The 13,927-nt window shown below is 39.1% G+C and overlaps 1 protein-coding gene across 5 annotated transcripts in view; it reads right to left on the bottom strand.

Moving 5' to 3' along the window:
* MYBPC1 (myosin binding protein C1) overlaps positions 1-12,903 on the bottom strand; it is a 69,915-nt gene extending 57,012 nt beyond the window's left edge. For all 5 annotated transcript variants that reach the window (XM_015627478.1, XM_019006651.1, XM_019006650.1 and 2 more), the window contains exon 1: positions 12,794-12,903. In XM_015627478.1, coding sequence (XP_015482964.1) covers positions 12,794-12,818 — 25 coding nt within the window. In that variant the 5' untranslated portion in view covers positions 12,819-12,903. The remainder of the gene's footprint in view (positions 1-12,793) is intronic.
* Positions 12,904-13,927: the final 1,024 nt, after the last annotated feature.

Below are 13,927 nucleotides of genomic sequence, written 5' to 3' on the forward strand. Positions count from 1 at the left end.
CACAGAGAGCCAGGTTAGTTCCGATGCTCAGAAAATGCACTGAGGAAACAAAAATTGCAGGAGCTCGGCACAGTTTGGATTTCTTTCTTCCCACTCCTACTCCAGCCACGAGAAATTCTTCTTTTAAATAACTCAAAACTAATTCATCTTTGATATGTATGTATCAAAATCAATTAATCCATTTATCAGAATAGTCCACTTTAAAAGTATTACAATACCTAGGCTTTTTTCTCAGTTTCCTATCCTTCCTTGCAATAATGTGTTAAGAGTTTTTCTCTAGAAGCAAATATTTTCGTTTATCTCAAGACATTCCCAAGGGCAAATTGAAAGCAAAAGACACCACAGTGTGATACCAGAGATAGAAGTACAGTGATTAATGCTAACATCATTTCAGAAAGCTTCAAAAAGTAATAAAATAGACAAGGTTATAGGATAAAAAACTTCATAAACCACAGAACTGCTGTTCAGGAATGAAAGTAATCTATTCTTCAAATTTGACAATACACTTTTAATGGCAGTTGCACTTCTAATTATAGGATAAAAGTCAGCAATAAAGTTGAAAGGTCATTTATTTCAAGAGATGAGGACTTAACCAGTAATGAACTTCCTTTCAGATTGCCAGACAATTTCTCAGCCAGCTCAGAAAACATTTTACCTGTTTGGAAAAATGTCTTTAGTCTTGCACAACCCAAAACACGACACAGTTGTTTTGCTGAGCTGTCCTGAAATATTTCACTGTGAATTAAGAAAATAAAAATTTGCAGTATTGTTTTATGGAAATCACATTATGGACCTGATGCTCTGCATTACTGTAGTGAGTCCCACAAATGACTGTCTCCTGATGTTCAGTGCACTCAGAGCAGTCCTGAGACTCATGTATTATGTGCAGACAATGGGAAATCATTCCACACAGGGAGACCGATCTTTAGGGAAAATGATGACATCAGCGTAAGGCCATGGTAGCATGAATTCATGCAATCTATCTTCTTTCAGCCAGTTACAAGGAACCATTTGAGACATGCTGATGGGTTTCATTTTCACTAAAATTCAGACTTAAGCATTTCAGCGTTTTAAAATTAAATCCTGCTGGTGTTCCCATTCCATGATATTTGATCACAGACTTTTCTTTGACATTCAGGGCAAAACAAGACATTCACATGTTGGGATTTGCCAAGGACTGAATCTATCAGCTTGTTATCAGCTCTTTGTCAGAGTAATATATGCTACAACTAGGTCTAAACATTGTCACGACCATATCCAAGTACCAAATAAGAAAAACATTTGCTAAACTCTATTTGACAGTGGGTGACAGATAATCTGATACTCTGTGATCTTTTCAAGAAGGAAGAGTCTGCTCAGACTTCCTCCAGATAAGAGCACTCTCCTGTCATCTGCACTTCAGCCCTCAGCCTCCTTTTGAGAGGCAGAGTCCTACAGAACAGGGTTGTAACAGGAGCCCGTGCTCAGGGCTGTCAGGCGCCTACGTGGTTAGGGACTGTTCCAAGTAGTTAATCACTAATAATCCATTACTTGCTTCACCCTGAATTTTCTACCCAATGCTAATTTTCAGTCATCACACTGGTGGAAAACACCTTGCTCAACATGAAAAAGAGGGTAGTAGCATCCATTTTTTAGTTTGCTAAGGGTAACTCAAACTTACGGACTGCAAAATCCAGGGCTATTACTTTTTGAGAGTTTGAATGTACAAGTACATTCAAACTTTGCTACGCAAAGTGTGTTTGTAATTAAGCTTGGAGAAGAATTAAAAAAAAAAAAAAAAAAGCCCAGACTTTCAATACAGGAAAGCTTTGTTATCAGAGTTGCAGTATTGCTGGTAGTAAACACTAAAAGAATCAGAAATCAACCTAAAACTCAGAAACTTTTTTATTGGGATTTTTATGTACTGATTTAAGGCATTCTCTCTTTTTGTAAGCTTGTTTGTATGTAAATATTTACTGTTGCTCAGCTTCAAGGGATTCAGCATTGTACTGAGAAACCTTTAGGAGTATTTTGCACATGTGGAAAAAAGGATTCTTTCTGTGGGTGGAAATTTAGGAGACCTTAATGAAATCATGTATTCCCTTTTGTGGGTGCTCACGTATGAAAGGACAAACATCCCTTGATGTTTCTACTGTTAACTTTTTCTACCTCTCAATTTCACCCTGCTTCAACGAAGATAACTGAGAGAACTACATGCCTTCACTTAAAAAAAACCTTAAACACTTAGCTCTGCCTTTTGGGAATGTTTGCACACAGCAGGATGTTTGCAGACAAGCTGTGGGGGTTTGCATCAGTAAATCAGTAAGTGGTATGTATGAGAGAAAGCTCTTAAAAAGCCTGACAGCAAAATGCATTTAAGATGCTGTTGTGAATTACACTCACAGCTCATGGCATATGGTTTCTCTCCAGCAAAAAAAGCTGTTGGGTAAGAGAGAAAACCTCATTGCAAAACATGGAAATGCAAAACAAGGGCAAAGAAAAAGGGGCACAGGATAGAGGTCAGATTTCCCCTTTAAAAATAGGGCTAAGGAAAGCTTAGATGAAAGATTAGTAAGGCTGGAGGGAATGCCATGGAAAAAATGTCATCAGGCATCTGACCCTCTGTGCCTTCACTGAAGTCTGCATCTGTGGGGGCGTGGCAGCCACAGTCTCCATTGGAATTACACTCTTCTTTGGGTCTAAAATAAGGTTTTTGACCTAGATACTATGTTCTTATAAAAACACAAGATGCCAAATGTCCTACAGTGTGTGTATGTGTATCTCTATCTACATGAGTATCACAGGATGAGACACAGAAGCTATTAGTCTATAAATTACTCCATCTGCATGGCATTTCTCATGTGGTTGTTCCTAGATATCTCAAGCCACAGATATTCTCCACACAACCTGGAGTAAGTGTTTTCTGTATTTTTTTTACAGGAACAATGGTTTAGTGGCACTTGAAATGAAGAAAAACTATTGAAAAAATATGGAAATGCAACGCTGTGTGCATCGAGGTGTGCAAATGATTTGAGATATTTCAGTTCAGAAAACAGTGAAAGGTCCTACCACACACACTCAATCAGCTCAGGCTGACTAGAGGAAGTTTTTCTTCCTTCTAGAACTGTTAGAACTGGTTCTAGGGGCCATAATTGGTGCATTTCTTTTCCACAGGAAAGATCTTGTGGCAGAGAGCTATAAAAATAAACACAAAAATACCTGAAAGCTGGAATTCAACAGCTGTTCAGAGTCTGTTTTACTGCTCTTTCTCATCCTTTAGCACACTGGAGTAGGTGAGTATCAAGGAGTAAGACCTCTCCCACCAGCTGAGCCAATAAACTTTTCATTTGGGGTCTCTTTCAGTTTTAACTACACTTGTATTCAGTTAATTTTGTCATAGCTTCAGGGCTTTGAGAAAAGGAAAAATCTGGAATAGGCTTTTGGACCAGATTTGCAGGCTGGTTGAGCAAGGCATGATTCCTCTTTGAGAAAAAAGTAATTGTGCTGTTGTGTGAGCTGCTTTTGCTCAGTCACTGCCTATCATGTTCCATCCTGTCAGTTCAGTACACAGAGCAAACATCTCTGCAATCAATGTCTATATACACAGAGCTAAGATTTATAACCAGAAATCTGTAGGAAAAGGGAATTTTCATCTCTGTGGTTGACTGCATCCTACTCTCGGCACATATGACCAAAATTAGGAAGTTATTCTGGGCCTGCAAAGATATGATGAGTGTATTTTAACACAGATCCGTCTCAGGAAGCATCATGCTACTACTAAACAATGCTTTCAGATGCTTCCTAAAACCACCATTTGATCCTTCAGAGAATTAAATTAGAACAGAACTTTTTGTAATAATCACCTGATCAAAATAACTTGCTGGAGCCATCACACATAAGGACAACTGCCCTAGGAAGTAGATCACACACTATTTTCTATTAGTAACCGGGCCAGGGGACAGCAAATTATGTAAGAACTATTTCCTAATCTCCAGGGAAGGGGGAGCAGTGACTGTCTTGATAGTTGCTGCAAATACGGCAGGACTCCCTTCTTGCTGCACAGTCTGTACACTTTGGGGACATGGAGAGGGCACATGGAGGGGCTCTAACTCTGAAATGAGTTACCCAACCATGCTCCCACCTTCTGGCAGAAAAAACACATGCACTGACCAACTTACAAGTCATTGTATTTGTCACAGCCTTTCCTGAAACAAACAACTTAATTCTGTGGCAAACTTCATGACAAAATTTTTAAGATGGTGGATTTTTTTAATTTTTGAACTTTTCTGACCCTCTATCAGGTTTGGCTTTCTGTTCAGCAGCCCTTCAACATTACTCCAGGAGGTCTGATGTCCTGAAGTAACCTCCACCTAGCACTAAGAGAGAGCAGGGCATGCAATATCTCATTATTATGACATCTAACACTACCAAGGCTAACAGCAGCAGAGACCACAGGTTATTTTATCACTTTGAACTGAGAGTACACATAAAGACACTTGGCCAACCAGCAGTGAGGGTTGTGGGTGGGGTTGGTCTTCATGAGAGGCTGTTCTAAGCCACGGGGGTGTAAGGCATCCCCTGTCACCTTAGTCTAGGTCCCACTGACTCCTTTGTGGAGATGTTGATAGCAATACAGGCAGAGGTAATGGATGAGGGAAGTCAGAGAGAAACCACTCCCTTCACTGTAGGCTGCATATTTTAGAGTCTGAGAGGTTTCTGAGCAGAAAGTTATCTTCAGACTTCTTGAATCCAGGGGAGCTTTCTGTCCCTCCAGCATTCCAGGATGTGGTGAAGATTAACTGAATGGGCTCTTAGGACATCACATCCCATTGGACACAGAACTGGATTTTTACTTTAATTCACTCTCTTCTCTAAGCTGCTTCATCTTGGCTGAACATCTGCTAGTTCAGTGAGCTCTAGGAGCTAAGACTGCACACAAAAAATTAGAGTAATTTCCAGAAATGGGAATTCTTGGAGTTTCCTAAAGCTAGATATGTTCTGTTGAACACTTTGTAGAATATTCAGAAATACTGTATTATTTAACATAAAAAGTGCCTTTATGCCCATAGGTACGAATTATCACTGATGTGACCAATCATTCATCTAACAGCATGAAGCTGCTGGAGGAAGTGAGAGTAAGCTTGTATAAAAAGGATGAAGATGAATTACTGCTGATTTGAACAGGAACACAACTTTCTGTTTCCTCTCATTAAGGAACAGCAAAAATTTAATCCTGAGTTGACTAAAACACTCAGCCATGAAAAAAAAAAAATAAAATCTATGCTTTCTTATTAAAAGTAAAACAAGTAAAAGCATCAGACTCTCAAGAATAGCAAAAGAATGGCAGTAGAACCTTTTTTTCATTGGTATTATTTTATTTTTATCAATGCATGAATCTGATTATAGACTACAGAAAGATGCAATCTTCTCTGCTCAAGGTAATCTGATCCTAATGTACTCCTTTATTTATGGGGAAGAGCATCTGAGTATCACATGCCAATAATAATGGAATGTAACTCCTTGTCTTCTTACAAAACTACCCACTGCAGAAAATTCTTAAACAGCAATTGAACAAATTGTAGAGTAGTCCTGCATTCTTATCTTTACGGTGCTCAGGAAAAGGGAGGCACTGGAATGTGTCTATGATGTGAGCTGGGAGTCCAAGCTGCCATTGTAATCAATGGAATTAGATTTATATTCACTGTAAACTAGCTGCTTATGGTTCAATTTTCACACAAACTGGTGATCAAGGACACTCAGGTTCTGTAGGGTGGCCATCCATTTTCTGGCTGCTATTTCATGGCACTGCAGGCCTCCCACAGGTCCTGAGTCATATCTGCCAGCCCAAGATGGGTATTCTGTGTATCTCAGGGTATCCTATGAGGCAGTAGGGCACCTATGTTTAGGCAACTGCTGGCTGGAGAGTCAGCTGAGTAGCAGCAGACTGGGCAGCTCTGACTTTAATGAGCGGCTGACTCCGCTGGGAGTGGGAACACCGAGTTCACTGGCACATGCTTCCAGTTGGGTATCTGGTTCCTAACCCAGAGATCTTCTGTGACAGTGTAAAGACCATTAGGATCTTTGTAGGGTTGCAAAGTTACCAACATTTTCATTGGACTAACATGGACATTCATCTCAGGCAACTCCTCTCCCTAATGCTTAAAACACCGGCAGCTCCTCAAAGCAAAAAACCAAATCCTCACGGTGTCATAAAGTGAACGATGATGAAACAATGGAAAAATGGCTTCAGTCGTTTTTCTGATTCTCTAACAGCAGTGAAAAAGAGAAATGTTTGTTTGAAGTCTTCAAAAATAGAACTTCCTTTGTGGCTGAGAACAGAGAGAGTGGGCTGGGTAGGACGAGAAGGGGATGTTTCTCAGTCACACAGTTCCTCAGACTCAAGAGATAAATCTGCTTGTAGTGGGACTGAGAAAACTCTAATTACAACTGAAGTTAACGATCCTATCCACTTGTCTTGTCCTTCATTTTACAGATTTTTATATTCAGGACAAAGTCATATTTACAGTCAGGAAAAAGAACTACCTTTTGAATAAGAACAACGTGTTTTTTTTTTTTTCCTTTTTCATTCTAGAGCAATTATTAAATTAGGACCTCTAATTTACTGGAATCTCTACATTCCCATGACTGATGTGTCTAGTATTCATCTCTATCCCAAGGGAAATTTCCCAGGTAATTTATTTTCAAATTTTATTTCCTCTTCCCCTTTAAGGAACACTCTGGATGTCCCCTGATGAGACACTAAATATGTTCCATGACTTATTTTCCAAGGTTTGTTGATGTTTTAGGCAGCTACAAATGTTTTCACAACTGAAGTCCCCCCAGATCTCTCTGCTAGTGTTTGGTTATGCAATCACCTTGTTTGGTAGTGCCTTGAAAAGAATATGAAAAAACTCATTCAGTTTTTCATGGAACAGAGGAGTACTGTAGCATGGTTGGTTTTTTTAGAGCTCTCTTAAAGCGATATATTTAGGAGGTATGAGGGGAAAGAACTGGGTAGGCCTTTATTTATCTTCCCAACAGGTGCAGTATAGGGAGGCACAAAGACAGCGTTTGCTAAATTCAGTTTTGCCAAGTACAAAGCACTCCCTTATCCACTGAAAGGCTGTTCCCTGCTAAACTCAATGAGCTTTTCATTTTAGTGTGACTATATTAAATATTTTATTCCTGTGCACAGATGTGTCCTGATGGGACACTTGTGGCTGGGTTCTTTTCCCCCTTGGACTGAGATTGATGAGAGAGGGGTAGTTTTCTTTTTGTTTGTTCTTCTCTTATCTATATTACAGATATACAGGGTACAAGGAGCTACATGCACTAAGATAGAAAGGTGTAAAATAGCTAACAAAAAGCTTCTTCAAGGTCTTTTATATGTCCATTTTTCCAGTTAACAAATGCCAAGTAAATTATTTTTTTTAGTGACCCAATGACCCGATACCTGTGTGCTGCACTGTGGCACTTTTTATCCAATCACTTATTACTACCCAAAAACCTCTAGAAGAAGAAGATGAGGAAGGAAGAAGAAGGAAGAAGAGACAACACCCTAAATCCTCCATCTTGCCTTTTGTTTTCTACCTAGCTTAGGACTTTAACTTTTCCACCTAGTGACTTAAGAAAACTTTCTAACTTACACACTCATACTCCTAATTTTTCTATTTAACTTTAGCACTTGTTTCCATGGTATTATTAAATTCAGTGCTTTCTTGGATTCAGAGTCAGGTATCAGAGATAAGGGCACATACTCTGTGCCTCTGACTCCAACACAGATGCACTGTTTTTCACACAGGGTGGGCATGCTCTTCAACTCAAGTAAGAACAACAAGTAAGACAGATCAATCTTGCATTATCCTCCTTCAGCAGTATTAAAAGAAATTCAGTGCATTGTATAAGACAAAAAGTTAGTGTAATGACTTCAGTTTATACTTAAATAAACCAAAACATAATAGCACAAAGATAAATCAGGGTGAATTTTCAGTCAAATTAATTTGATTGAAAAAGTTGCCAGAAACTTAGCAACGATGGAGGCGGAAGGTCAACAAATAAATCTGAGATGCTCTGGTATCTCAGAAGGAAGTGTGGGAGCCACACTTGGAAGTTAGCAATGGGAGGGCAAAGGCAATCTAAGAACAAGTCAGTTCTCAGCCTACAGCACAATCTGTGCAGGAGGAGCTGCTCCGTGGGGCGCAGGACGAGCGCGCAGCCCACCCTCACAGATCTGATTACAGCAGTGAGGCGTAAGTTTGCTTTCCATTTGTGGAGGGCTTAAAATTTATTAGCTAGAGGTGATGAAGAGAAACTTTCTAAAGAATTGAGAGGGAAAATAAGATAAGGGGTTAGGGTTTCACTCTTTCATCATCCACCAAAACTCATTTACCTGGGATTTGAATAGGGAGCTTTGCAAATGATACATATGGACCTGACTTTGAGAGTGATTTGGCTCTGAGACTGAGAATGAAGGAAGTTAAAAATAATGGGAATGCATTCTGCAGTCAGTGCTGCAGAAGGGCAATGATAATGGCAGAAGATGGATGTCTGTATGCTTTTCTTTTGAGTCACTATGTAGCAAGGAGAGAGAAGCTGCACTACCCAGAGTGGTGCCATATAAAATGGTTATACAGGTCTGCTCTTCTGCATGGGAAGTACTAAACAATGTTGAAAATTGTTCACATGCTGGGATCTTGAATTTTCAGGAAAACTTTCCATCATCAGTTTTAATTTTGACACAAGCCAAATTTGTACAGTGAAGAAGAATTCCCATTCAGCTTCTTTTTCGCTTATGAAAAATTGTCAGAACTTGAAAATATGATATTAAAAGAAATCTGACCTTAATTACCTCTTAACCAACCTTTGTGCTTAGATTATTTTCCCACTGGAATGCTATTCTACCTGTCTGCTTATATGACTTATATGACTAAGTGACTTGTTTGACAGTGACTGTTATCTTGGTACACCAGAGAGCCATATTATTTAGAATGTTGTAAATATAATGTGAATATAATGATAGGAAAAAAAAAGTCTCACAGTGAAACAAAACTAATTATGTTTAAAAGCAAATAGAAGTAAAGGCTGTTTCCACTGCTGTCCTCATGGAGAGCAGTGTTACCAAATCTCCAAAGCTGTCTGCACTGGTATTTATGTTTGTTTGACTCCTTTCACAAATTGCTTCATGCTTTCCAGATTGTTCTTCTAACTGAAAGTATATGCAAGTAGTTTTCTTCACAACTTTTACATTTATGCTATTCGTAGATTGAATAAAATTTTACTGAAACTCTGTCTAAAGTAGACACACTGATTTTAATGTTGATTCCTTGCCAAAATGTGGATGCTCCAGGCAGCATCATTCAAGCAGAGCTTGCAAACACTTAGAAAATGAAATTGGCAGACAGTTGATAAATGCTTTGGCTCAAAATTTGGAATGGTCGCCTAACTCCATGCGTTATTTCCTAGATTGGGGAGAATAAATAAGGCAAATTTACAGAGCTGCCTACTGGGGACAGACTTGCACCTGTCCCTGTGGGATGATGCCCACAAATAGTTTGAAAAGGTTGCTCTTGAGAGACTTGGCACTTTTACAAAAGCGTGTCCAAATGCCATGGCCTGTGACAGCTTAAGAGGGCACCTAATTAATGAGCAGCTCTTATTATGAGCATTGGTTAAAGGAAAGGGGGGAGAGGAAAGATTGACTGAGTGATTGCAATAAATTGCAGGAAGTAATTATATGAGGGAGGGTTATTTTATTAGTCACCAGGAAAGCTAAAGGCTGTCGAGTTTAAATGCACTGGTTAAGGTCTCTGGGAACTCAGTCACACCCCAGTCACCCACTGGGATCAGTTAACCCATTGATGTAAACTTCACCTTGCACTTTTATTTTGAGCCAGCTAAGACAAAACTGTCCTACAACACCATGACCATCTACGACAAAGAAGTTACAGCTGATCTTATATACAGGACTCAGCTTTTTAGGAGTACCATAAAGGCCTTAAATAATTAGTCATGGAAGCCTGTTTCTGCAGTGACAAATTCCATCAGGCTGAACCTCTCCAGCAACCTTCTCTAAGCTGGGTGGTGTGTTTAATTTGGTGATCCTATTTGTTAAGAGCGCTTTGTGAGGCTACACTGTCACCAAGTCAGGAATTTTCTCACTTTGTTAATCTAATAATCTTAAAATAGCTCAAAGAGCACTTGGCATAAAAAAAAAAAAGCCTGGGAGCTTGTTACAGCACTGCCTCTGAAAAATTAAACTACGTACTTCAGGGACTGAAGTCATAAAAAACTACACATCTGGGATTTTCTAAGCATTCAAGTGTTAACCAGTTTCTGATTTCTCAAATACTTGCTTGTGTGTGCCGTTTTAATTTGCAGGACCCATGCAAATGAGGAGTGTGGGATAATTCAGGTAGGTTGTTTCTGTTGGAAATGTCGAAAGAATCGTGCTTAGATGCCCATGTGATGCAGAAACCTTAAGCCTCTTTCTTTTTCCCTCTGTTTTCTACTGTGGTCCTTCAACAAGTTTACCAAAGGTTTCTCAGTCTTTCCAGTGTTAATTTCCAGAATTAGTCAGTCCAAGGTTCTCTTTCATTGATTAATTTTCTTCAACCCTTGATGCCTTGGAAATTACCATGAGACAGGCACTTGATGATCACGTGAGGTTCTGAATTCTTACTGGTAGAGCTGGTACGAGTAGAGCTTGTACAAGTAGCAGTACTGTACTATTATTGGTACCTAATTCTCCTACCACTAATACAGTAGGTACACACAAGTATTGCCAACAGCTCAGGGGAGATCTTGACCAACAAAAAAATCTTTAGGAAGCAGCTAATCCCTGAAGTACGATAATATAAACCTGTTACTCCCCTTACTTCCTGGCTGCAAATGAACTGGGTGCAATAAGGAGCAACCGGTGTGTAACCCAATTGTATCACCTCTCCAGAGCTCACTACTCCTTGTGAATTCTATTAAGGCAGAATGCTTCAATGATTTTTAGGTCCTGAATATTGGATCATCAAAAATCACATTTGTTCCACTGTCAATATAACGTTCAGAGCTGCTAAACTTATTTTGTAACACAAACATGGAGCTGCATTGGTAATCACTGCATTGTAAGAACATCTTTGAAACAATCTAATTTTAAACAGAATAAGAAACACGAGCCTCCAAACTAATTTTCTTCAAAGCACATATCTTTTGCAAGTGCATAAATATTTTAGGGTTGGGTTTTTTTTGATTTGACAGCCACAGAATGCATTCTGATTAAAGTGTATAATACCCAGTTAAATAACAGATCAAATAAAAAGGACACTTAATACATGTGTAAATAATTTGAATTACAAATAAGACACTCTAGAAGGGGCTTGGCTCTAGGTTTGATATGGAGGATTAGGCTCTTGTATTAATACGTGCACTTGGTGTAGCTATTTTCAGAAGGATACTTCATCTATCATTGTCCTCGAGCACTGAGGAGGGCCAGTCAGTAAAGTGATCACACTGGTCTGTCAACACTGCTTGCTTAAGGCTCAGTCGTGCAAAAAGTTTGGTTTTCATGTGTCCCCAGCCAAAGAAGGTGCTGAAAATGAGTCATGTTCCTGACAGTTGCCCTGCTCTTGCCTTCCCCAAAACCAGAAAATATTTCAAAAAAACCTTGTAAAATGTTTGTACACTTGTCAAAAGCCAAAGCTACCAATAAACCAGTGTTAAATCAAATCCACCTATTCAAGCTACGCACATCAGCCTAGATCTTCCAAGACTGATGGGAAATCAGTGCTAATTAATGACTCCAATACTGTCCATACTCTGAAGATTACCTTAAAGATTCAGTTCAGTTTTGCACTCGGGAAGCTGTGTGTATAGCTTTTATTCACCAATATTTGAAAAGCACATACTGTCTGCACATTATGGCTTTGCAAAAGCTCTTTATATAGTCAATATCAAGAAAAAATCAGCAAAAATTCTTACCAAAACATACAGACTTGAAAGAAAAATACAAGAAGAGCTGTAGAAATAATGTAAATAGAAGAAGCCTCTTTGCCTTAAATTTTCAAAATTGGTAGAAAAATAAATATTAGCTTTCAAATAATTATTAAATAATAGACCCTGAATATTTTTCACCTTTTTCACCTAAGCCTCCAATGGACAATTCTGTTTCTCAGTAGCAGACTACACACCCAGCTTCTTTGCTATGAACTTAACAGGACCACAGAAGGGGCCAATATTACTGAGTGTAACTATCCTTCTGAAACATAAAATAATAAATTTTGTAATGTAGCAAAATTAATTATTCCAGTTCAAGCTATACAGACTAACTTACTACATTCTTCACCTATGCATTTAGATGTATAGAATGTATTTTCATCAGAAAACTGTTTCATAAAGCACATCCTTCCCATTCAATAACTATTAGAAAACTGCATGAAAAACATATCAATTTAGAGAGTCCTGACTCTTTAAATCATAAGAAATGCTTTTCCCCTATTTTCCAGAGTTTAGATAGCTTAGAAGATAAAAACCACAAATTGCACTACAAAATTCCTGTAGTCTTAAAAAAATGAATACAGCATTTGCCCAATCAAGTAGCCATTCATAGTTTATTGTCTAAAACAGTTTGTGTTATAGCCCTACCTGAAAGTAATTTTTTAGTCTAAAAAGATCTGTGATCTCTAATGACTTAGTGATGTTACATGGCTATTGTTAATATCATTTGTGGCTGATATCTGCAGGGTGGTCTAAAAGGTGTTTGGTGTGTGTGAGCACTCATAATTCCTGCAATTAAGAAAACGCTCAGGAAATGTTCTGTCATGCTTACCATCTTTCTTGGTGGGTTCCGGCATTGTTACAGGGATTCTTTATTCCCAGAGTTTCAGCCTTTCAGATGCAGCAAGTAGTAGCCCCAAGTCCAGCGGAGAGTGTGTGAGATCAGTGTGACAAGCAGAGGGTAAGAAGAATTCGTCTGCTTTATATACTGCGGCTGAAATATCAATCAAAATAGCACCTCCTCTCTTTTCAATGCAAACACTTTGAAAATTGACAGTTATGGGAAACCCTTCACATCTGTTGTCTGCAGCCTCTGCTCCCTTGGCTTTTGGAAGGAATCTCTGCTGCATTGCATGGGGCTGATGAGAACATCTATAACTTTCTAAATTCAGCCGCACAGCTTGCTCTCTGCGTCCCTCTCTGTAACATGCAGACACGTATGCACACACAGACAGAGGCTGAAAAAGTGACTGTCATGCTATTAAAGAGCCCCTCCTGCCTGCAAAACTTGTAGGAAATGCCTGTATACATTTATACATTTATACTCTTCCCACAACATAAAAGTGACAAGTAGGCACAGGCAGCATGCCTGCAGTGTAACCTCATTTTTTCCTTTAAGAGAACATGGCGTGGAAAGACAGAGCGAAAAGTAGAGTGTTCCTCAGTATTAATGTTGAGTATTATTGTGCTGCTGTTTTCAGCAGTGAAGATACTCTTAATTTCCCTTCTGTTTACATATGGTACGTTTTCTTGGGTCCTTTCCCTGTAGCCACTCTCATTTTGGCATTGGTAGAGACTATAATGTTCCTTTCAGCATGAGTAATCCATTAACTGGAGAGATTGCTGCTGAGAGTTGAGATATTCTCTTCTCCACTCATCCAGGAGATCCAACACTGCTTGCTTTTGCCAAGCCAGGAAACCAGACAGAAGGAATGGAAATCCTATCTGTAGCACACGCACAGAACCACTAAACTAAGCCACTGGGTTGCCCTCCTCTTAGACTCCCACTCAAACTACAAACGTGCAGGCAAGAGGAAGGCAGGTTGAGTGAATCAGAGGGTACTAGGATTTACTTTCTTAGGCTGTTTTAGGATTTTGAGACAAAAGCACAATAATTAGCACAATAGATGAAGCAGTCCCCAAAGGTTTCATGCTACTGAAGCATGTGTTCATACCATTAATCAGG

Source organism: Parus major, chromosome 1A (genome assembly GCF_001522545.3).
Source record: "Parus major isolate Abel chromosome 1A, Parus_major1.1, whole genome shotgun sequence".
In the NCBI taxonomy this organism is placed as follows: domain Eukaryota; kingdom Metazoa; phylum Chordata; class Aves; order Passeriformes; family Paridae; genus Parus; species Parus major.